The following is a 24,218-nucleotide window of genomic DNA, read 5'->3' as shown; positions in this document are numbered from 1 at the left end:
ACATTCCAAAGCCATGTGCCAAATTGCTGAGAACTTCAAAACAGATGTAATGAGGTTAAACTTTTTTAAAACCAACATGCTGACATAAAGAGAACCCGGGAAGCAAGTTGGCAAAACCAGCAGCTTACGACATCAGAAGTTGAAACGAAGGGCATATAATTCCAGAAATATTAAGCCCGCACACCTGTCCTGACGACTTTTAAAGGACTTTTTTCCCTGACTCTCCCATTGCTACTTAAGGTTTGAATTAGAAATTCAGGACAGGGCAAAAGGACATGAGCTGACACGGTTATTCGGAAATGTCATCCTATATTCCTGAGGCGCCCTGCTTTAATTGTTTTAAGAGTTTATTGTTTTAAATGTCTGTACATCGCCTTAATGGCTTTTTAGCAGATAAGGCAGTGTATAAATGTTAATAAATAAATTGTGTATGCTCCCTCCTGTAAAAACGCGGCTCTAGAAGTTCATTAACTGGTGTCGTCACACAAACTTGCGATTCTGTTCCTCCTCAGACTGTAGAAAGGGAAAAATAAAAAGCATTGCATGCTTCAGAGAGGTTTGGGAGGGAAGGGACATCTGTATACAGGGCTTTCATCCGCTAAATATGGCTGCCTGTCTATTATCTTTGGCTCAACTCTACAGGGACAACATGACTCAACCGCCTCCAGAAGCCTGTATGACCCAGCTGTGAGAGTTGCTGCCCCATCCTCGAACTATTATTAAGAGACAAGATTTCCAGGTGACTCTATTTCATTGTCGCTACTCATGCAACGAAAACAAACGCTGTCGAAGCGGAGTAAAATTCCGCTTTTACTCGTTTCATAGGTTTCAAAATTAATTTGCGTACTGAGAAAAGGGCATTCCTCCTTACATTCCTCCTTTTCCTATGTTTTGCCTGATGGCCCAAAACACAAAAATGACCAACGTTTCGAGTGCTCTAAAAGCAAGATTGTTCAGAAAAAACTCGATTTTGAACAATGCAGATTCTTTCTACGTTTATTTATTAAATTTATGACCCAAGAGGCCCTCAAGAATGCAATAAAAGTTATTTATTTATTTATTTATTTATTTCATTTATATACCGCCCCATAGCCAAGGCTCTCTGGGCGGTTTGCAAAAATACAAAATAAGACCTGAGCAAAACAACACGTTACATTCATGGTGTGACTAACAGTAACAACCAAGTCAGGGGATTCGAAAAAGGTAATCCTTAGTACGAGGCCAAACAAGAGATTTTTCACAAGAAAAATCAATATAAAAACAGCCCCGGCATTAAGACACCTACAACTGACTCCAAACTGAGAGCTAGTTTCATTGTTAGATAACATTTCTTAAGAAAGGAAACGGCAATCCTTTACTTGAGAAAGAGAACCTCAACAACATGATTGATCAATCCACTCACTGGACTGATCTTCCAACCAGAACAATCTGGAACAATCCCCACAAAGGGCTGTTTTGAGGACCACAGCCAGTGTTCACCATCAACCCGTCCCTCTTTTGAATACCCAACCTGTGGGCGCATTGCTTAGCAGCCAAGCATGTGCTCTGGGTTTATAGGATGTCCGGTTAAATCCTTGGCATCTTCAGTTGAAAGGATCAAATAGCAGGATTGATCCTAGGACCTCCCGCAGGCGAAGAGGGCAGCTCTATCACAGAGCTAAGGCAGGTTCCTGTGTCCAAACAGGAAGAAGGGAAACAAAATGGCGACCACACAGCCTAAGACCAAACCCTGCCGGTTCTTCAGCGGAGCTGAAATATAAGTGTTATAAGGAGAACTGAGCCCGGTGGGAGCAGGAGGGGAAGAGAGAGCTTTAAATTGTTCAGAAAGCACCTGTGGAAAAACCTGTCCACGGCTACCATTCTGGATAGATTCCAGCGATGCGGCAAGTCCCCTATGGAAATTCTCCCCCATCCCCTCCATTTCGCCTTTCAACCAGCCAAGGGCATTTCGAGACAGGTTTCAAGAATGGAATATGAGGCTTAAAAGCAGCCTCAGGTGTTTCCATTCCACCAAAGGACGAATCGACAGCCGCGGCTGCAGACAGGGGACTTGGCAAGTTCGGTTAGACGAGGAGCGAAGTTCACAGGTCCGTCAGCTTGGAAAGCGCAAGAGCCCAGCATCTCAAGCGCGGGGAGCCCACACGTCAAACCTAAGTGCGGCATTGCACGCGCCCCCCCCTCCCCACACCCCATCTGCAAGAAGATTAAAAGACTGAGGAATTGAAGTTACTCCTTCTGTCTCTTTCACGTTTAAGGCCAGTATTTTTAAGAAGGAAAAAGTGGGGGGGGGGGGGGGAGGAGAAAAAAGAAGAAGACTTCAAGGATAAATCTGAATCATCGCCTTAATTCTCGATGACAAGCTTTGTTGTTTGGGAGCATACCAGTTCGAATCTATAATAAACAGAAACAAAAGGAACACTATTTCCCTTACTGTGCGAACAAATATTTTCCAACCATGGAAAATAACTTTCAGATGGGGGGGGGGGGGAAAGGATTTTCTTCTTCTTCTAGGATGAAGATAATAGAAAAGTTGTACCAAACCAGAAGAGGAGAAATGGAATCAAAACCGGGGGCATCATCGAGAGTAGAAAATTGTCTGCTGTTTAATATTCTTACCACAACTGGGTGGGGAGGGGAGCCAGTGGGATTTTCCACACCAGGCACCAAAATGTGTTGGGGCCATCTCTATCCTCATTAAGTCAGCTTTTTTAAAAATGGAGGGATATCACACACATACACACACACACACACACACACACGTACGTATGGCAGGCCCGGCATTTTTAGAAAGATGACACATTCCCTACTTGCAGGACTAAGGCGATTGGAATTGCTTCATAGCAGCCCCACCCAAAGCTATGTCCTCCAGATGTGCTGGACTACATTCCCCATAACCCCCCAGCCAGCATAGTAATAGTGTAGCCCAACGCATCTGGGGAGTGGGCGCACCAGGATGGGGAAGCTGCATTATAGCAAGGTGGAAGTGAGGAAACGTCTGTCTCCCTGTTGGGGAACTGCATGCCTGTAATGGTCAAGAGATGCACAAGGACCCCTCTTTTCTCTCTCCCTCTCTCGTACCCACTTCTTTCTCTGTCTTCTCCCCAGCCAGCTGCCTGCTTGGCGAAGGACAAGTCGCTCTTGCGAGAGATCCGACCCGATCCCTTGCAGAGCGGCCTTTTGAAACTCTCCTGAGGGCCGCAGGTTGCTCACCGCCGCAGCAAAGCCAAATACGATCTCACCAACTGGAGATGGTCACGGCTGGGCGGAGGGGAAGGCAGGGGAGATGTTTTAATTTTCCAGATCAGAGCAAAGATCCCTCATTATTTTGGCAGGCAGGGTTTTAGAGGCGCCACCGAAAATTGTCAGAGTCTCTGTGAAGTCTTGAAATTTGGCAACTCCAATAATCCGAGTTGACAAACGGCGATTGTTTCTCTTTCTTTGAGCAGCTGATGAAACTCTAAGCCAGCTCCAAATTTAATATTCTTTGATTTGCTGATGCAAGACAATGGCTGGGCATTTGTTTTCTTAAACTTTCTTTAGGCGTGATGAAAAGAATGAAGCCTTTGGCTAGGCACGTGAAGTGCTCAGCGTCAATGACTTGGTGCAGACGTTAACCCTGGGCTTGTGGGATGGCACGCTTCCTCCCAGCAGACCTTCCTGGGAATGAATCCCCACAACCTTTAAGGGATACAAGTGTCAAAAGAGTCAAAAAGGGGTCAAAATGCTTGCTCTGGAGTTGTTTTTACAATTTTGGGGGGGTAGCAGCAGTGACAAACCACTCCCTCCACAGGAATGTTATAACTAACCTACCTTACGGGGTCATTAATGTTGAGATCATGTAGGTGAAGCACTTTAAACACCTGCATGTTCTCTACGAATGGTAGGTACCAACGTTATATTGACGAGCTTCAAAGTGGGAATGTGATTACTTTTAAACACAACTAAAAGCCGGTGAAGGAACCAAGAATGCCCTGATGTTACTGCTGCACCGTTCCAGTATGTTAAAGACTTAAATATATAACTCTATATACATGTTTCCATGCACAGACTTGGCGGATATATATAATATATACATAAATGCATATTTAAACTAGAAAATGAGAGGCAAAGGATGTGATCACGTTCGCTTCTCTGGTCATCTCAAAATCGCGTTTGCGCACCACATGAAATGTTAACATGGCGAAGAAACCCACATCTGGTCATTTGCAGCTGAGAGATTTGCCGTCTTGCGAGGCTTTTGAAGGACAAACACAAACAGAGAGCAGTTTTTAAGGCTTGCAACATCGGTTTATGGATATGTTCCCATGCCTGCATTTTTGCTAAATCTGTTCGGCTTTCCACTTTGGTCTGCAACAGATAACAACAAAGAAGCGGCATGTGTTCTGGGTTTGGGAATCAACGCAGAGGTCACCCTCTTCCCCCTTCTGAGTGATGCAACACCCTCAGCGCCATTCCTACAGGCACGGAGGCTGAGCGCACACACCGCCGGCATTGCTGAAGCTGATTGTTAATGTACACACGCATCCCATTGCTATTATTGGCCTGCTCAGTCATTCTCGCTCCCTCTCTCTCTCTCTCGTGGATGGGCAGCCCGTTCGGAACAGGCACAGGAAACGTATGCACCTCACACTGCGCATAGGTAACTGATGGAATTCAGGGATACAGCATGTGATGGCCCACAGCTTAGCCTTAGATGCTTTTTGAGGGGAACGTTTTGGCTGTGCAATTGCCCTGCGCCATTTATGGGGGGGGGGAAGGGAGGGGGGGGAGTCCAGGCGTCTTTCATTTGTAAGCCTCTTCTGCTTTCCCGCCACACTTACAGCAGCGCGAGGACAGAGTTCCAGTCAAGCGCGCTTCCAAAGGATTTGTCAGGGAGTCTCAGACAAGAGATAGGTTATCAGGAAAAGGCTAGGTAGGCATCTAGGAGCTGGTACACAGACAACATTCCAGCGCTCTGTGCCTAGAACTGAAGGCCGAAGCCTCCAAAGCCCCACCCAGAGCACAGCAGCAGGCCACCAGGGCCACCTGAGGAATGGTCTGTTGGTGAGTAGAGCCCAGCTTGCAAGTAGACCTCATTCCTTAAGCAGGAACTTCTGCACCTGGAAGCCAGCCAAGCCTGATGATTTTGGCCCTCGGGCTCCCTAGGGCTAGAAGACCACTTGGCATCTGTCTCAAAGTCTGAGAGACAACTCACCACATATTGAGGGAGAGGGTCGACAGCCATCTCCCCCGACAGTGCAGGATCCCCCTGACCTGCCTCAAGGTCTCCGGACACAGACAGATCTTCTGCAATGCCGGGCTCCGGGACGTTCTCCAAAGAGGAATCCCCTCCATGACAAGTAAAGCTAGGAGCCTCCACCTGGCAGCTACATTAGGCACATCAGCCCAAAACCGGTCTACTGACAGCTGGTAACCAACACTGGCTAAAAGTACATAACTAAGCATGAAGGCAGAGCACCAGGTGCTGCAGGCTATTAGAACCCCGCCTGAGCCCTAGGTCCTAATCTCAGAACAACTGGCTGTGCCCAGGCCCTAGAGCAAAAGTGGAGAACATATGAGGCCCTCCAGTTATTGCTGTACTACATCTCCCATCATGCCTGACCATTGGTCATGCTGGATGTGGCCGATGGGAGCTGCAGTCCAACATCATCTGGAGGGCCACACATTCTCCACCATACCCCTAGCACCCCTGAATAGGGTCAAAACAATGGAAAGCCATCGCCTTCATGTTCTGATTGCAACAGTCAGAACTAGTTGGTTGGGTCTGATCCAACAGCATTTGAGGTAGAGCTTAGGTCAAGAAAGCGCCGGCTCTACTGGGGGCCGAATCCGGCCTGCCCAAATTTCCCCAAATGGCCCCGCCCCCTTCTCCTGGCCTCAGCCTGTTAACCCAACTGACTGCTGGTTTCCACCTTTTTTGTAGTTTTCCCTCATTCTAAAAAGCTGAAATTCTACTCCTAAGGCTCAATCATTGGCAGGCAGAGCGCTACACTAAAATACGCGAGTGTTTTTAATACCTTTGGCCTCTGTGCGTTTGCCTCTGGCCCAGCCTCCTTTGCCTTCAACCTCAAGCTCCAGAGAGCTTCTCCAAAAAATTAATTCGGCCCTCGGGCTGAAAGAAGTTCAGGCAACTCAGCCCTTTGAGGGAGCGTCACCCCAGCTCAATTTTAAAATGGCCTCTCTGAAAGGCAGCAAGATTCTTCCCGACTAATTAAAATTAAAGAAAAAGAATCAACATGAATGAGTTTTTCGTATGGCTGTCCAGTTCCGAGATCTCTTAGTGATATTTTCAACAAGCACACATTTCAAACTCGTAAGAGATGGCCATCTTGATCGGGACTTAAGACTCTTTTCCTTGTCTTGACATAGTCTTCCAAGTAGGAGATGAGGACGGGGGAAAGCTCCCAATTCTAATTACGGTAAGCTCCCAGAGATCTTACCATGCACCACTTGTTTTGATTCATTTTACAAACACATACATTTTATTCCTTTGATTAAAACCTTTTAACTTTCCCACCCACACTTTCCCCAGGAAGGGGGAGGGAAGGAAAAAGGAAAAGAGCTGAAATAAACAGCTTCCTCTCCTTTGCGCATCGTGGATTAACACGGCACACTTCCCCCCCCCCAAAAAAAAGTCTCCTGTGCTGTGCTGTGCCCAACCGTTACCAGAGCCCTTTGAAGCAAATCTAAATGGGATATTCCATTTGCCAGCAACACTTCGGTAGTCAAAAGATCTTACTCTGAGGGGATTTAATGCAAAACCACTCAGACTGGAGAGAGACATACCATCAGAAAAGAAGGGCCGGGAAGTGTTTCCAAGCCCCGTGTAACACCATTATGGAGGGTGTCAGCTTAGGAACTGTCATAAACACTTCATAATCACTCAGACACAAACCGGGTTGCCTGGAGCACATTAGTTTATTAAGTGCCGAATAGGTGTCCGGCTGAACAGAGAATGAAAGCACAACGGTACAGATAAAAGTTAGCTTTAGCGCTGGGCTTTGCACATGGTATTAATGGGCTGAAGGTTTGGGGGCTTTTTTTTAAAAAAAAAAGTGAGGGGGAGAAATGGGCAGAAGTTCTAAATATAGACATCTAAAAAGGAAGCAGCACACAGTTACAGATAGATAATAAGATGACGGCCAGACATATACAGTTCAGAGGTGTGTGCAAGCAACCGAGAGGGATCTTTTCTAGCTTGGTGGCTTTCAAAGGGTGTCCTGGGGAGCCCCTAAACCCGTTAGGAGGCTCAGTGGAAGAGATCCCCTGCTTTGCAAGGGCAGAAGGTCCCAGATTTGACTCGTGGCCTGGCATCCCCACGGAAGGCTGGAAAAACTGCCTGAAACACTGGAGACCTGCTGCCAGTCAGTGTCAACAATACTGGGCTCCATGGACCGACGGTCTGACTCTATATAAGGCAGCCTCCTGGGTGCCTGTGGACAGGGATGGGAGAATCAGCAAGGCTCCAGAAATTCTCCCAAGTTCCACCTCAAAGCTCAAGCTCAGCCCTGTCTCACTCCCGTTTTCAATTACGATGTCGGTTTTCTTTTGGTGTTGATAATAAACACCCAAATGCATGCTTTTTCCCCAAAGACCTAAGTGTCAAATCTGTATTATTATTATTATTATTTTAGAAAGCATAGCAGTAGAGGTGTGTGGAGCACTCCCCATTCACATGGGGCGACGGCAGGGCCAGTGAGGTTGGGCCCCCTGTGCAAGTAACTCAGCCTTCCTGCAGGTCCAAGCAGTCTGTGGCACATGGGGTTGGGCAGAGGGAGGAAAAGGGGTTTCCACACACTGGTATGGAAAAGGGGTTGCTAAGGCAGGACCTTTGGAACTCGCTGCTCGACAGCGGTAGCTTTTATACTAGGAAGTGAGCCACTTGGGGCTTTTCAGATGTACTGGCCTACAGCTCCCATGGGCCCCACCCAGCACTGTCAATAGTGAAGGATGCTGGGAGATGTAGGCCAAAACTTCTAGGGGGGCCAAGCTGTCTTCTGGGAAGGCCTGGGATGTCTTGGAACTTGTCAGGAGTTCCTCCAGAAGAACATTAGTCACAATCAACAAAGAAAAAGACAGCGTACCAAAGAGAGGAACAGGCCGTAGCTCAGTGGTAGAGCAGCAGCTCTGCTCACAGAAGGAACCAAGGTTAGACTGCCGACTTCTCCCACTAGGAAAGAATTCCGCTTGAAACGCCAGGGATCTGCTGCCAGTCAGTGCTGGCAATACTGGGCCAGATGGACCAATGGTCCGGCTCAGTGTAGGGCCGCTTCCTAGAGCTCCCCTCGCAACGTGTAGCTACAGGGCAGTTTGGGGGAATGTTCTCAGTCTATGCAGCCCAACTCTCTGCCTGGGATCCTGTGTGGAAAGAGAGTGTGTGCACCCCACAGCCCTCTGCCACACGTGGACGGGTCACGGAAGAAGACTTCTGCGGAGGCAGAAAGGATCAAAACTAGCTGCTTATACTCGGATGCCAACTCAGGACCCAGGATTGCGAACGTCATTCCTGTCTACCTCCTCCTTTCTTCCAACCCATCTTTAGAACTTCTCTGCTGCCGCCCCTGAGAACTGTCGATCTCCCATTTTTAGCTCGGTGTCTTACTGACACCTACTGCTCAGTCCCAGAAACAACAGTTCGCGGCAGCAGTTTAAAAAGAGAGAGAACGAGAGACCCTCTTGTTTTATATGATCAAAACAATCATTTATCGGTACATTTATAATTATTTGAGGAGTTCTTCAGGCCGGCTTGTTCAGAATATGAAGTTCTTGTCATAAAGGAAGTTGCCTTATTCTAGGTCAGGCTAGCCCAGAATTACGTAGGCTCTGACTGGCAGTGAACCTCCAGCGTAATCCTTTTAGCTCAGCTTTCTCCTACCTGATGCCCTCCAAATATATTGGACTACAACTCTTAGCATGCCGCCCGGGCTGTTTTAACTGGATACACCTGAGAGAAAACCTGAGAGGGACATTTATGCCAGCCGTCTAAACAGGTCTAGAATTTTATTGAAACTTGTTTTTAGCCATCTAAACTGTTTTAAATTTTGTACATTTAATTTGTTGTGCTATATCCTATGCTGCCTTTTTATGCTGTATTTTATTATATTATGAATTATGAATTGCTTTAAACCGCCCAGAGAGTTTCAGCTGTTGGGCGGTATAGAAGTGCACAATAATAACAACAACGGCAACAGGAAAAGGTCACAATTATTCCATTAGTCACATCAGTCACCAGCATCACATCAAAAAACTATACAGAAAACCTTCAGAAACTGGGCCTACCAAAATAGAATCATAGAATAGCAGAGTTGGAAGGGGTCTACAAGGCCATCGAGTCCAACCCCCTGCTCAATGCAGGAATCCACCCTAAAGCATCCCCGACAGATGCTTGTCCAGCTGCCTCTTGAAGGCCTCTAGTGTGGGAGAGCCCACAACCTCCCTAGGTAACTGGTTCCATTGTCGTACTGCTCTAACAGTCAGGAAGTTTTTCCTGATGTCCATCTGGAATCTGGCTTCCTTTAACTTGAGTCCATTATTCCGTGTCCTGCACTCTGGGAGGATCGAGAAGAGATCCTGGCCCTCCTCTGTGTGACAACCTTTTAAGGATTTGAAGAGTGCTGTCATGTCTCCCCTCAATCTTCTCTTCTCCAGGCTAAACAGGCCCAGTTCTTTCAGTCTCTCTTCACAGGGCTTTGTTTCCAGACCCCTGATCATCCTGGTTGCCCTCCCCTGAACACACTCCAGCTTGTCTGCCTCCTTCTTGAATTGTGGAGCCCAGAACTGGACGCAATACTCTAGATGAGGCCTAACCAGGGCCGAATAGAGAGGAACCAGCACCTCCCGCGATTTGGAAGCTACACTTCTATTAATGCAGCCCAAAATAGCATTTGCCTTTCTTGCAGCCATATCACACTGTTGGCTCATATTCAGCTTGCAAATACATCCACACCACCATCCAGAAAGCAGTCATAATTAAAATATGCTCAATTGTCAGGAAATTCCTGAATCTGTAAAAGACAGCATGACTTGGCAAGGCCCGTCACGTCTGTCTAGAAAGAAATAATAATAATAATAATAATAATAATAATAATAATAATGATGATGATGATGATGTTCCTCTTTAAGGGAGGTGGCACTTCCCAGGTTTCCTAGCAGTGAATTCCATGCATAATAGAGGCACCCTGAACCTAGTGCTATGATACTTTCCCATGTTCTATATTTTTCTCACTTCAACACACATGGGCCACCTCATCCGCTCTCTGGTCTTCTCAACCGTTGATGGGTGGTGATGCTACAACTAGATTTACACAGCCAGCCATGAACACATGTTCCCTGGAAGGCTTGCATAACAAGAGGTAATGCACAATATTAAATTACAAAGAACTTCAAGGTTTAGGGCAGGGAATGTCTTAGAATTCATCTTTGTAAGCTGCCCTGACGTATGGAGTAAAAAAATGATAATGCTGTAAACAAATAAATAATACAGAATACCAACAGCAGGGTATCTTGGAGAATGCGCACAGCCTCATGCAAGAGAGGTACTCACAGGTATACTCCATATCTGTATCCCGTCACTGTAGCCAATCATTAGCAGCAAAGGCGGCTCACTGCCGGTACTGTGCATCTCATGCAATTCCACATTCCTTGATGTATCTGAAAGGTTAAGCCGGAAATCACAGTCAGAAGCCGCAAACAACTGCTGGATATCAACATGGTCACTGTCATCAAAAGAAAACATGCATGCATTTAGAAAAGCTCTAGCCATGTTCTCTCTCTTTCACCCGCCTCCTATTGAAAACTTCTGAGCAGATGTGTATATTGTGGTAAATATCGGGAACCTGGTGACTGTTGACATTTACTGGGAATTCTTAAGACTGGAGAGAGGCCAGCAAGAAACGTTCGCATCGTGAGGTTTAGTCTTTCAACACTGATAGTCGTGGCATGTCAGTAATTGTCTTCTAACCGTAAGCGATGGAAGTCAAAGAAACATTTACCGAAAGCATTCAGTTGGCTTTAATATTTACTGTAAACTTCAAGAGTTTTCAAATATTTCCCTGTGGGCCTCTTCAGAATTACCAGTGAATGTCAACATTCTCCACAGTACACCACATATACGTACATACACACGGGGCAGATGGTCTGCGTTTTACCTTTGCTGGTCCCCAGTGGGACATTTCGCAAGGCTGCTATCTTAGGCTTCAGGTATTTCATGACATAGGTTTAATAGTATTTAAACTGTAGATTAGTTTGGTTATATTGTAAGCTGCTTTGTGGAGGCTATCTAGAAAAGTGGGAAATAAATAGTTAAACGTAAATGAAGATGGGAGAGAAGGATGAGAAGAGCATAGCTATATCCAGGCAACATCTGCTAAGGAAGCTAGAAAGTTCAGGAGAGAAGCAGCTAAAATTGTGGGCAGTTGAGGAGGAGAGAAAGTTGTGAGGAGGTTTGCTTGGATCCTATGGAGGGAATCGAGTGAGGTGGGAGCCGTGATCAAGCGTGGAAAGTGGTAGCAGAGGCTGGAGGCGGAAGAGTGTTGTGATAGCAGTCTTCAAATACTTAAAAGGTTGTCACACAGAGGAGGGCCAGGATCAATTCTCGATCCTCCCAGAGTGCAGGACACGGAATAATGGGCTCAAGTTAAAGGACGCCAGATTCCAGATGGACATCAGGAAAAACTTCCTGACTGTTAGAGCAGTGCGACGGTGGAATCAGTTACCTAGGGAGGTTGTGGGCTCTCCCACACTAGAGGCATTCAAGAGGCAGTTGGACAACCATCTGTCAGGGATGCTTTAGCGTGGATTCCTGCATTGAGCAGGGGGTTGGACTAGATGGCCTTGTAGGCCCTTTCCAACTCTGCTATTCTATGATTCTATGAGTACAGCCCTGGTGAAGAGGAGGAAAACGGCTGCCCAGTGTAACCTTCCCTAAGACAATATATACAGGGCTGCTGTTATCCAGGATTCTGCAAAAGTATGCAGAATTTGACATTCTGCAGGGAGGAAAAAGAAATCACAGAGAAACTCAACTTCCATAGGTGGGAGGGGGGGGAACATTTCCAGCCATTTTGGCTGCAAACATAGGTGTGAAATTGATTCATTTATTATATTTTCATTGCGCTCAAAAGCCGAAGCTCTCTGGGCACTTCACAGCTATACAGTTAATGTGTGGTGACACAGCAGGGGAAAAAAATCATGGCTTATTCCATGGCTGAGTGGGGACTAGAACCCGGATCTCCCAACTGCTAGACAAACACTTTATCCACTACACCACACTGGCTCTATTTAACATCAACAACCTAGGCAGTATCAGCTGAAACCTTTCCAGAAGAGTCAGGTCTTAACCAAATGCCAAGGGGGGGCCTAGCAAACCTCTCTGGGGAGAAATTCCACAGAATTAATGCCATGACCAAGAAGGCCCTGCTCCTAGTAGATGCCTACCGAACCTCATTTGGAAACCACGCCCAAAGCAAGGCTTTAGATGTTGAATGGAATAGATGCAGGGGTACTTGTGGAAGATGGGGGTTTCTGAAGATACAAAGGTGACAAAGCATTTTATGTTGTTTTATGATGGTTTTAATTATTGCGAACCGCCCAGAGAGCTTCGGCTATTGGGCGGTATAAAAACGTAATAAATAAATAAATAAATAAATAAAGCATTTAAAGCTTTGAAGGACACAAACGGCAGCCTGAACGACTGAGAGAACAAGATGGAATAGAGAGAACAAGATGGTGGGGTGGGGAGACACGTACCATTCAAGTCAGCATTTTCAAATCTAACCCATACGATTTTCTCTTTTTCTTCTGTAGGAGTTGTGCCGCTGTAGGCCTATAAGAAAGAGGGGGGGAAGCGGAGGGGGTACAAAATATTATTACTGCCTGCCAAAGGTGATAATGCAATCAAATGCTGTTAATTATCAATTTTGCAAACATTAACAGCCAATGATGTAGTGGTAAATCCTGAGGTGCAGCCACTTCTCATGATATTCCTACAACCACCACCCCAACACCAGTAGATTCCAAATATCCAGGCAACGGTGTTGAACCACATCAACAAACCAATTCCAGCGGTTTTCATTTCCTCCAGCAGCAGGTCTTGTATAAATTTAATGGGTGTTAATTCCGCATTCGAGGGCCCAAGACACCGGAAAGTACTTGACATTACAACAGGGAACAATATATCCTTGCTGGGAAAATTCATCTCCCTCCCAGCTGCTGTGAGGATTGCAGCTCTGCTCAGAGGGGGATCGGGGAAGTCTAAGGGGGGAGGGGGGCAGATGACATCAGCACCCTTGCTGACGAAAGAGCACCCCTGTGAGCCTTGTGTCCACTACGTCACTGTTAGCAACAGCCCACAAGACCGTGACATCTATTAAAGCAACACATGGGGCCGACTACAAAATGGCACCGAGTATCCTTCCTCCCGAAAGGAGTGTTCCTGTTCTGGGTTTCAGTCATCCATTCCCACCGAAAAGGGCCCCCCACTCTCCTCCTGGCTTCCCTGTTTTTTTTTCTTTTTCAGCAATCGGTCTACATTCCATGGCTAGTCAGCATACTCAGTCCTCATTAGGCCGTTGTTTTTTTAATTTTATTTTGGCGTTTTTTTTGGTGGGGAGAATTGCCCCTTTGTTGCAGCCTGTGTGTGTCTGCGTTTAAAGATCTGTCATACTTCTGCAACCTTGGGGTTCTCCCGAGCAGGCAGACACTTTCTCTTGTTGCTCCGCAGTCCTATTTTGGCTACAATCCGATCAGCTCTCCAAGATGAGCTGGCTATCAGAAGGCGTTTTTTAAAAAAACCAACCACAACACCATTGAAAAAGCAGCAGACTCCGTTGTCTTTTGATCGTGTCAGGCTTCATGACGATTTTCTTGTAAGTTTTAAATTGCAACTGATTTTACATATTATTATTATTACGTATTACATTTAGTTAAACTATGGCATTCACTACCATAAGATGTGCTGATGGCCACCAGTTTCGATAAATTCCTGGAGGGGAAGGCTAACAATGCCTCTGGGCGGTTTAAAAATATTAAAAACAAAATTTAAAACTATTAAAAAGCATAAAAATTCCACTTTGCACCCTTGTTAAAAGGAGAGAGGCAGGGTGTCCATTTTAAAAACCACACACCAGCCCAGTGTTGTGAAATATTTGTGCTTACCTGCGGTACAACGTCTTGCAGAAATGTAACCACGCTTTCCATATATGACTGTTCCCTGGAATAAGGGAAAAAAAAGTGTGTCCATAAATAGCTGAGGGGCAAATTCAAGGGCATCATGAAAGGCCAAGATCCTCAACTTTAAGGAGTCGCATACGTGAAATCTTCACACAGCAAAGAACCAAAGACACTCATGCTGAAGCAGACAGCAGCCACCTCTGATTAACAGCATGATGCACATGATGCAATCAAGCTCAATGCTGAATTCCTGTGTGTAGATACGTTAGGAGACTGCAAGTACTTAGGGCTTCCCTCTGAGGGTACACACAGCATTATATCCCCAGATAAGATCATTACACACTTAAATAATAATTCATTAGCTTTGTATCCCACTCTTTGAGTGGAGTCCCTAAAGTAGTCCATACAACAATAAAAATATAAAAGATTTTAAAATTTGGCTTCATCCTCTGGAATAATCCATTTATTCTGTCCCACAGAACGCAGCAGGTGCCAATGAGAAATATATTTGCATAGCTCTGCCCCTTCATCTCCATATCTTCATCCAGGATTCTACTTTCAGGAGTTTTCCTAGATGATGTAATCCTGGAACGTTTAAGAGCAGGACAGAATATTGAGAAAGGACTGTTGTATACATGTACATGAAAAATAGGTACTCCAAAAATTAGTTCTTTTAATTTCAGGCTTTTAAAAGTAGGCTCTCTCACAGGGGCGGAATATTTGTAACTTCAGTAGAGATTTCCATTAACAGCCAATACAGTTTCCAATTGGCTAAAGAAGTCAGCCTCAAATTTAAAGAAACAGGAAGGTCCAAGTTTTGATACTGGACTTTAGTTTCTAATACAAATATCACTGATGTTCTAGAGCAGGGGTAGGCAGACCTCAAGCTTGCAGGATCTATTTTGCTTTTTTCCTGTGACCCCAAGATCCACCAACCAGGTTGCAAAAGACGTAGACTCAGAATGAACAAGTTCTGAGCCAAGGAATTTGTTTCAAGTATGAGACCTTAATGGAGCTCACAGTCCTTCCACCCAAAAATCCACTCCCGGTTACCAAACCTGACATAACCCTTGAAAGCGGAACCCTGGGCCAGGGGTTAGAGGTGAAGGGGCAGAGCTAAGCAAATGAAGATCTCAGTGGTGTCTGCTGAATTCTGTGGGAGAGGATAAATAGGCTGTAAAAAAATAGATGGAGAAGTCCAAAACATCTGGAGATCTACTTTCTGCCGACCGTTGCTTTAAGTAAATAATAAATATGTTCCTCTGCCCCATGTATGATATTTATAATTTTTGAAGTGGCTTTTAAGTTACCAGTAAATTAGGGGCAAGATGATTTGTTTATAGTATTTTTATCCTGCTCATTAGGCAAAAGGCTCCCAGACGGGGAATGCTGCAGCTCAGCTGTTGTCTGGAGCTGCCCCTTTCCAGCATGTAACTCCTCTGCTGAGGGAACTGCACTGTCAAAGCCCTAAACAACTTGGGACCAGGATACCTGAGAGAGCGCCTTCTCCCTTACCAACCTGCCCGGTCACTGAGGTCATCCGAGGGCCTGCTCCTGGTGGTTCCACTTAGATCCATCCTCCGATTGGAATCCACCAGGGGAAGAGCCTTCAGCGTGGTGGCCCCCCTCCTGTGGAATTCCCTGCCTCTGGAGGTCAGGCAGGCGCCAACCTTGTACTCCTTTCGGCGCCTCCTGAAAACATCTTTATTCCAAGAAGCCTTTCTTTAACATGCAGCCTTGGATTTCTGATTTTTGCTTCTTTTTAAATTTTGTTTCAACTGTTTTATTCTGTTTTTATTTTCATTTTACCTTGTACACCGCTCCGAAATTTTTCAATGGGGAGCGGTATATCAATATTCTAAATAATAATAATAATAATAATAATAATAATAATAATAATAATAATAATAATAATAATAATACAGTCCCTGCCTGCAAGCTTTCAATCTAAAATGACATGGCACACAAGGAAAAAGGAACAGGGAAGGAAGAGGGGGAAATTAAGTCTTTGGCTCAGTTCAAACAACACGTTTCTCAACAGTGGTTTTAGAACTCCACAGTGGAGTTTTTACATCACTGTTGAGAAATGTGTTGTCTGGCAGGAAAGCTCCATGCAAGGGTGGAGTTTTTTAGGGGGGGGGAACATTCCATGCAGAATATCCACGCTGTGCAATGGAGAGTTCCCGTTGTGTGGCATGTTGTTTGGCAGGCTCCATGGAGTTTTCCGTTGTGTTGCACTGACTATTCCCACTGGCTACAGAGTTCTCTGGCAAGAGCAGCAAAAGGAGCGAGTGCCGCTCTAAGAGCCGCCAGGATTGGTTTTTTGCAGCAGTGGTTGATGGGATACCATTGGGAGGACCGGGGGAGGAGAGAGGGCAGAGGAGCTGTCAATCAAATGTCGGGTTGACTTTTACTCAACTCCACAGTAGCCCACAGTCACATGACGGTGGAGTTAGAACATGTTGTGTGGGGAGTGTCCCCTAGGAACTCAACCGTTGAGCGGAGTTTTCACATTGACTAGCGTGTTGTCTGGACTGAGCCTTTCAGTAGGGATAGTGGAATGGCCCTGCTTCCTTTCTCTCCCATCTCCCTCAATAGTGCCTGATGGTCAGGAGAGGAGGCGGCTTCATGAAGGGTGGACACCATAGAATTGCATTCTACAAACGTCAACATCTGCCGTGCAAACACACTCTTAAATGTTTCGTCTTCCGTTTGGAGTTCCAGGTCAACTACGGAGGATTCCGCCTACGGATCAGAGCGCCAAGCCACTTACGTGACAGCCTGCGGGCGAACCACCACTCCTCCAGTACAGCGACTCGGGCGGCGGGGAGATTCAGCAGCCATGGCCGGTCTGTAGATTGCTGTGGGCAAAAGACAATGCTTTTAAAGTTCTGTGTACAGGGTGTTTCGCTGCTCCTCACTCAGACCTATAAGGCCACTGAGTCCAACCGCCTGCTCAGTGCAGGAATCCGCCCTAAAGCATCCCTGACAGAGGGTTGTCCAGCTGCCTCTTGAAGGCCTCTATTCTGGCAGAGCCCACAACCTCCCTAGGTAACTGGTTCCATTGTCGTACTGCTCTAACAGTCAGGAAGTTTTTCCTGATGTCCAGCTGGAATCTGGCTTCCTTTAACTTGAGCCCGTTATTCCGTGTCCTGCACTCTGGGAGGATCGAGAAGAGATCCTGGCCCTCCTCTGTGTGACAACCTTTCCAAGTATTTGAAGAGTGCTATCATGTCTCCCCTCAATCTCCTCTTCTCCACGCTAAACATGCCCAGTTGTTTCAGTCTCTCTTCATAGGGCTTTGTTTCCAGACCCCTGATCATCCTGGTTGCCTTCCTCTGAACACGCTGGTCAGCAAAACCACAAAATATATGCTTGCATGTTGAAACACAAGATGAGAGAGAGAGCTGTGGAGGGGCTGTGGCTCAGTAGATGAGGAAGCTTTTTCTCCCACTCCTTGCTTTCTCCCTCCCTTTCCCTCTTTAAAAAGCAAATGTTCCGAATGCCACTTGTGCAATCCCCCTGTGAGTCCTGATTCACCAGTTGATAGCCATCTTTTTTGTCTCCCTACTCTCAAGAGCATCTAGAAGAAGGACCGAGGGGACAGGAGCAGGCCGAGGAAACATCGGGGCCTGCTCTTGTTGGACTCTTCCCCCACCCCCACAGGGCAAACTGCCATCTTGGCCCTGTGGGGAAGAAGAAGGACCGAGGGGACAGGAGCAGGCCGAGGAAACATCGGGGCCTGCTCCTGTTGGACTCTTCCCCCACCCCCACAGGGCAAACTGCTATCTTGGCCCTGTGGGGAAGAAGAAAGAGCAAGGGGACAGGAGCAGGCAGAAGAAACATCATGGCCTGCTCCTCTTGGACTCTCTCTCTCTCCTCCCCACCTCCCTCCCTCCTGAACTCCTGTTCCTTGTGTGTCATGTCTTTATTAGACTGTAAGCCTGAGGGCAGGGACTGTCTTTTTTGCGAAGTGTAAGCCACTCTGAGAGCCTTTTTTGGCTGAGGAGCGGGGTATAAGTATGATAAATAAAAATAAATAAATAAATAAATAAATAAAAAATCTAGAGATCAATATAATACAGAGCCAGAATAATATCTGTTTTTGTTATTATTATTATTGAGATTTTAAACCAGCCTTCAGCACGCTGCCCTCACAAGGCAGCTTATAATATTTCAAAAACATGAACATACAATTATAAATAAACACACACACATACACAAAACAGCAGCTAGTGTTTTTTAAACATCACCATCACAGCATCCAAGGGATACCAGCGAAACTGACTAGTTCTCGTCCGTTTCACCCTCCTCCTCTGCCTTGAAGCTGGGATGCCTGTTCAGTGAGGGCAACCAGGGCTTTTCTTCAAGGTCAGCCTGGGCTCCGATTTTATGTTAATTTAATGTCACGTTTCAAATATGACATTAAATTAAAGAGGTGGGGTCAAAACAATCCAGGTTTGCTCAGATACATGCAACACACTGGCCAGTAGGGGGCCCACAGAACATTCTGCTGACCCAAAAAAACCTTGTGGCCGGCAGAGCTGCGTTACCTCTGACCACAGACAAGAGCACAACACATACAGGCCAAAGATAGATGCCACCTCCTGCTGGAACACAAAGCAGTCGGTATATTCTACTCCAGCCTACTTCTCCTGCCATCTTCTCCACAAGCTGAACACACAAATTATGGGAAGAGATAGAGTAGCGAGCAGCTGTAGAAAAACCTTTCCTATGTCACCCACTACCACTTCCCGCCATTGTAATTAACACCCTTCCAGACACCACACTGACAACAAAGGCCCGCATAGTTAAAGCAATGGTATTCCCCGTAGTAACCTATGGCTGCGAGAGCTGGACCATAAGGAAGGCTGAGCGAAGGAAGATAGATGCTTTTGGAGGAAAATTCTGAGAGTGCCTTGGACTGCAAGAAGATCAAACCAGTCCATACTCCAGGAAATAAAGCCAGACTGCTCACTTGAGGGAATGGTATTAAAGGCAAAACGGAAGTACTTTGGCCACATAATGAGAAGACAGGATACCCTGGAGAAGAGGCTGATGCTAGGGAAAGTGGAACGCAAAAGGAAGAGGGGCCGGACCAAGGGCAAGATGGAGGGATGATATTCTGGAGGTGACAGACTTGACCTTGCGGGAGCTAGGGGTGGCGACAGCCGACAGAAAGCTCTGGCGTGGGCTGGTCCATGAAGTCACAAAGAGTCAGAAGCGACTGAATGAATAAACAACAACACAAGTTAGAAGTCAGTGTTTTCCCACCTCCCTGCTGCCACGAGAGCACACTGAGAGCCAATGTGGTGTAGTGGTTAGAGTTTTGGACTAGAACTTCAATGGTCTGGGTTACAGTCCCTATTCAGCCATGACGCTTCCTGTGTGACTTTGGGCCAGTCACTGACTCCCAGCCTAGCCTACCTCACACGGTTGTTGTGGAGGTGGAGATTATGCATACTGCCCTGGGCTCCTTGGATGCAAGGAAGGATACAAACTTAACAAACAAACAAATACATTCCAGCTGCCCCCAGGATTTCCTATTCAACACATCCCTCAACCTGTCAACTCCTTCAATTCTCTCAGAAACCTCTCAACCCAGAACAAAAGAATCAGTGAAACCACATAGCAATCTAAAACTGAAACGGTTTCTACCAAAAGGTAGCAGCAATGCAAGATGACCATTTAAAGATGACACATAATTTATGCGCCTCCAAGTCTCATACACATACACAATACATGTATCGTATCCTGTTCAAACTGCTTTTTCGGTGGGGTTTCTTTGTTTTAGACTGTCACGGGCTTTCACTGTTAGCCTTGCTGTCATTATTCTGTATCGCTTTTATTTTGATGGCGCCCCAAGTATTTTATTTTGATGCTGTCCCAAGGATTTGTTGAAAAGACAGGGTATAGAGGCAGAAAATAAAAATATAATAACAAATGCGCGTGCATGTGTGGTGGGTGGGTGCACAAGAACACTTGCATGAATTCAGACGAACATTATACGTGTGCGGGCACATATATTCTGAAAATAAAAACAATAGGAGTATGGATACACACCCACTATCTATCCACTTGTGTACATCACACATCTACATGCACAACACCCTTCTGTCCAAACCTTCAACTCACTTGCTCATGACTACAGCCACATCAGCTATATTCTCCGTTCCCTCCATCCAACATTATCACATTCACACATCTGTCCGTGTGGATATATAGCATAATGCAGCTTTCCCCAGCCTGGTGCCCTCCAGATGTGCTGGATTCCGACTAGGACGATGGGGGCTGTAATCCGGCACATTTTAAGGGCATCAGGTTGGGAAAGACTACTGTACGTTATATATACATAGATAGACACACCACCAACCATTAGAGAGGGGGACTGGTCCATCCCCAGGACCTGTGGATTTATTACCCACCATAACTAAAGATGCGGTAGCTGAATTTTAAGTTGCAGGGAGTTTGTTGCACCTTCCCATGCCAGAAAGAATACCTATAAGAACTTGGAAACTAAAAAAAAGAGCGCCTGGGATTTGGTTTTCTGTATCGCCTTCTCCTTACCAACTCCTTTTCCTTTTATGCCGTGTTTTCCAGACTGTAAGCTTTCCTGCGGACCAAGAGGGACTTGTTGTATTGTGGGTCTTTGTAAGCTGTCCCTGGGAGCCTTTTCCAGCTTTAAAAAAATAAAAAAGGCTTCAATAAATAAATAAATAAATAAATATGTAAACTGCCCCGGGGACCTTTTCCAGCTTTAAAAAAAAGACTTCAATAAAGAAATAAATTAAGTCACCAACCACTTCAGCTCCTCCCTCAACTACAGCTACCAGCTACCCCCTCTCTCTCTCTCTCACACACACACAAGACTTTCTTCCAATCTCCCCTTCCCCATATAGCCCATAGCTGCTAAACCCACTTCTTTCTACTTTTCTCTCTCTCTCTTTTTCCCTCTTCTCTGCCCCAGGACATTTTGTCTCCCCTGCCCTGCAAGCCCCAATATATGCAGCTTCCTTCAGATGTCCCAACCCCGCCTCACTTCTGCACTTCCCCACCCCACCCCCACCTCCCAATAAACCCCCCTACACACAAAATGGCCCCTCCACTCCCACTTTCTCCTCCTCCACCCCTCCTCAATACTACCAGCCCAATCAGTTGCCCCTCCTCATAACTACCACACCCCTGGCACTTCCTGTCATCTTCAGTTCCCCCCCCTCAGGTGCCTCCTCCTACCCCCCTCACTCCCATCTCCCCTTCCCCACCACCACACACAACTGCCAACCCCCCCCAACATTTCTTCCTTTCTCTCTCTTTCCTTCCCCTTTTCTCTCCCCCACACCCCATATAAATGCAGCTGCCCCAGATATCCCCACATCTCTGCACCGTCCCCCCTCCCTCACACACCTCATAGGCACAACCCTCCCACACACCCCACCCCATTCTTTCTCCCACTTCCCCATTATCCCATATACCACAACCTGGTTCCCCTCCACCCGTGTTGGACTACAACTCCCATAATCCCCCTGCCACAATACAGCTCGTGTTGGACTACAACTCCCATAATCCCCCCTGCCATAACACAGCTCCCCTAATATACAGTGGACCACCCACCCACCCCCTCAGTATTCCTGTCAGCTTCTGCCCCCCCCTCAGTAGCCCCGCCCACCGCTCGGGCTCAACGTTCTATCCCCCCCCCCCCAACAGCGAGCGCGCGCGCCTTACCTGCCCTGCAGCTGTTGATGCGTATCGCTTTTCCTCCTCACTGACAATGTTTGGGACCCTCTCACCGGCCACGGCACCGACAGCCAATGGGTAGGCGGAGGAGGTGGGATCTGTTTAGCCGACTCCTCCAATGGCTGGCGGGGAAACACGCAGGAGGACGTCAGGGAGGCACTGGGGACGGTTGCGCCACCAACGCTCTCCAGAGCGCTTCCTTCTTTTCCAAGCGGCTCAGGCCCAAGTTAGGTTGAGAAGGCTCGGCACGCAGAGTTTGGGTACGCCCACCTTGGAGCGGGAGAGGGCGGGGGAGGCTTTGTTTACATCCGGGCTTCAAAAGATGGAGGGGGCAGTGTTTGAGGACAGGCAAATGCAGGTCACAGCCCGTCCAGGCGGAGCCAATGGGCTTCGGGCACGCTTAAGCCGCACCCACCGACGACATGGACGGTTGTTTACTTCTTTCCTGGCGAGGAGGGCAGGGCGTGACGCTAGCACGCAGACTGCGGAATGACGTAAAAAGCAAGACGCCGGCAAGAATCATAGATAGAAGTGGGCTAGAGTGTCAGCGCACTCTAGTCAATTTCTAGCCTAATTTTTCTAGACTTGTGAAACCTTATCGAAACTCTATGGTTCCCCCCCCCCCAGCAATATTCTAAATTCCAACGGAAATTATAACGGGTCTTTGCACCATAGAGATGCCAAAGTATAGAGCGACTTCAGTCTCATGGTAATTTAGTCAACAGGCAGGAATTCAACAGGTATAGCCCAGTATGTCAGTTGAATTTCTGCCTGTCACACAGCCTTTTAAAGCTTCAAGAACAACATTCCTTCTCCCCAACAAAGCACACACATTTATTTTAAAAAAATTCCTGTGATTTGCTAATATGCTTTCAAAGCACTGCATAAGAAGTAAAAGCCTGTGAAAGTTACATTCTGTGGCTTTTAAATCTAAGTGACAGGCAGAAATTCAATAGGTAGATAAGTGGCTGCAACTGTTGAATTTCTGTCTGCCACAGACATTGAAGATGCAGGGGCTGTCTATCACACAGACACACACACTTTCAGTCTTATGCAGCTTGCCTTCTTTTCCCCACTCTGGGTACTGGATAACACATTTCAAAGCACTGCATTAAAAGGGAAGCCGGTGAAACTCATTCCAGTGACTCTTGAAATGTAAACAGGCAGAGATCCAACAGTCAAAGCCTCTCTCCCTCTCCCATAGACACACACCTGGCTTGCCTACACAGGTTGCCAACTGGTTTCTATTCCAAATTCAAAATGCTGTTTTTAACCTATAAACTCCTACATTGTTTGGAACTATACCTCATGGCCCAATTCTCCCTACAAGGACCTACTGGGTCCCTGAGGTCAACTTCAGAGGCCTTTCTCAGTGCCCCCCCCAAGAGAAATTGGGGCAGGGGGGGAGGTTCAATTCGGCAATGGGTCTTTTCTGACATATCCCCATATTTATGGATCACTCTGTGTTGACGTGGGTCATCTTTGCAGCGCCAAGCAAAGAAATAATTATTTCCCCATGCATTTGGGCTTCAGTTATGGCCCAACTCTGGTGGGCTGCTTTTACGGTTATTCTAAGCTGTGAGCAGGGGAAGATACTACATATTTGTGGATGAACACTTTCCATATTGTACTGTTTTCAGATTATGTTTTGGTGATATTTATTTGTATTTGTATTCTTGTACAAATACAAGAGCTCCGGCTCTTGGGAGGTATAGAAATGTAATAAATAAATAAATAAATAAATACCCATTATGCTTCATATTGTGACGGCGTTGTTTTGATTTTTGAATGAGGGTTGTTTTGTTGTTATATTAATCATGAATTTCTGTTTTGTGTGCGTAAGTCACTTTGAAACAGCTTTTGGCGGTGGGAAGCAATGTATACATTTAATAAATCCACATCAGAATAATCCAACCAGGATTGCTTGTTCCAACCAGCAACCATTCTGTAAGAGAAAGGTCTTTCCAATCACCTCCTAGACAATGTCTTTTCAGCTGGAGAAGCCGGGGGATGTTTTAAAAATTAATAAAATAAAATAAAACAGTGAAAAGGGGGTGGAGTTGGGGGGGATCACAGCTTCAAATCATCTGACGGATCATGATCTGACGGAATGATCCAACAATACCTGACGGAACGCCTCTCCCGACATGAATATACCCGGTCACTACGTTCAACATCTAAGGTCCTCCTCCGGGTGCCTACTCCGAGAGAGGCTCGGAGTGTGGCAACGAGGGACAGGGCCTTTTCGGTGGTGGCCCCCAGACTGTGGAACGATCTCCCTGATGAGGCTCGCCTGGCGCCAACGCTGCTATCTT

At 46.5% G+C, this 24,218-nt stretch overlaps 1 protein-coding gene across 5 annotated transcripts in view; it reads right to left on the bottom strand.

The window, feature by feature from the left end:
* Nucleotides 1-21,968, bottom strand: part of BCAS3 (BCAS3 microtubule associated cell migration factor) — a 538,487-nt gene extending 516,519 nt beyond the window's left edge. For 3 of the 5 annotated variants that reach the window (XM_063146608.1, XM_063146612.1, XM_063146611.1), the window contains exons 1-6: nt 21,892-21,968; nt 20,737-20,848; nt 16,943-17,030; nt 14,155-14,209; nt 12,748-12,823; nt 10,544-10,650 (exon numbers count right to left, since the gene is read on the bottom strand). In XM_063146608.1, coding sequence (XP_063002678.1) covers nt 10,544-10,650; nt 12,748-12,823; nt 14,155-14,209; nt 16,943-17,013 — 309 coding nt within the window. In that variant the 5' untranslated portion in view covers nt 17,014-17,030; nt 20,737-20,848; nt 21,892-21,968. Of the gene's footprint in view, nt 1-10,543; nt 10,651-12,747; nt 12,824-14,154; nt 14,210-16,942; nt 17,031-20,736; nt 20,849-21,647; nt 21,654-21,891 lie in introns of those variants that run through there. The other 2 variants (XM_063146609.1, XM_063146610.1) reach the window with 2 other exon arrangements.
* Nucleotides 21,969-24,218: the final 2,250 nt, after the last annotated feature.

Source organism: Elgaria multicarinata, chromosome 22 (genome assembly GCF_023053635.1).
Source record: "Elgaria multicarinata webbii isolate HBS135686 ecotype San Diego chromosome 22, rElgMul1.1.pri, whole genome shotgun sequence".
NCBI classification, from domain to species: domain Eukaryota; kingdom Metazoa; phylum Chordata; class Lepidosauria; order Squamata; family Anguidae; genus Elgaria; species Elgaria multicarinata.
The sequence above is the reverse complement of the archived record's forward strand: the minus strand, read 5'-3'. Positions and strand labels throughout refer to the sequence as shown.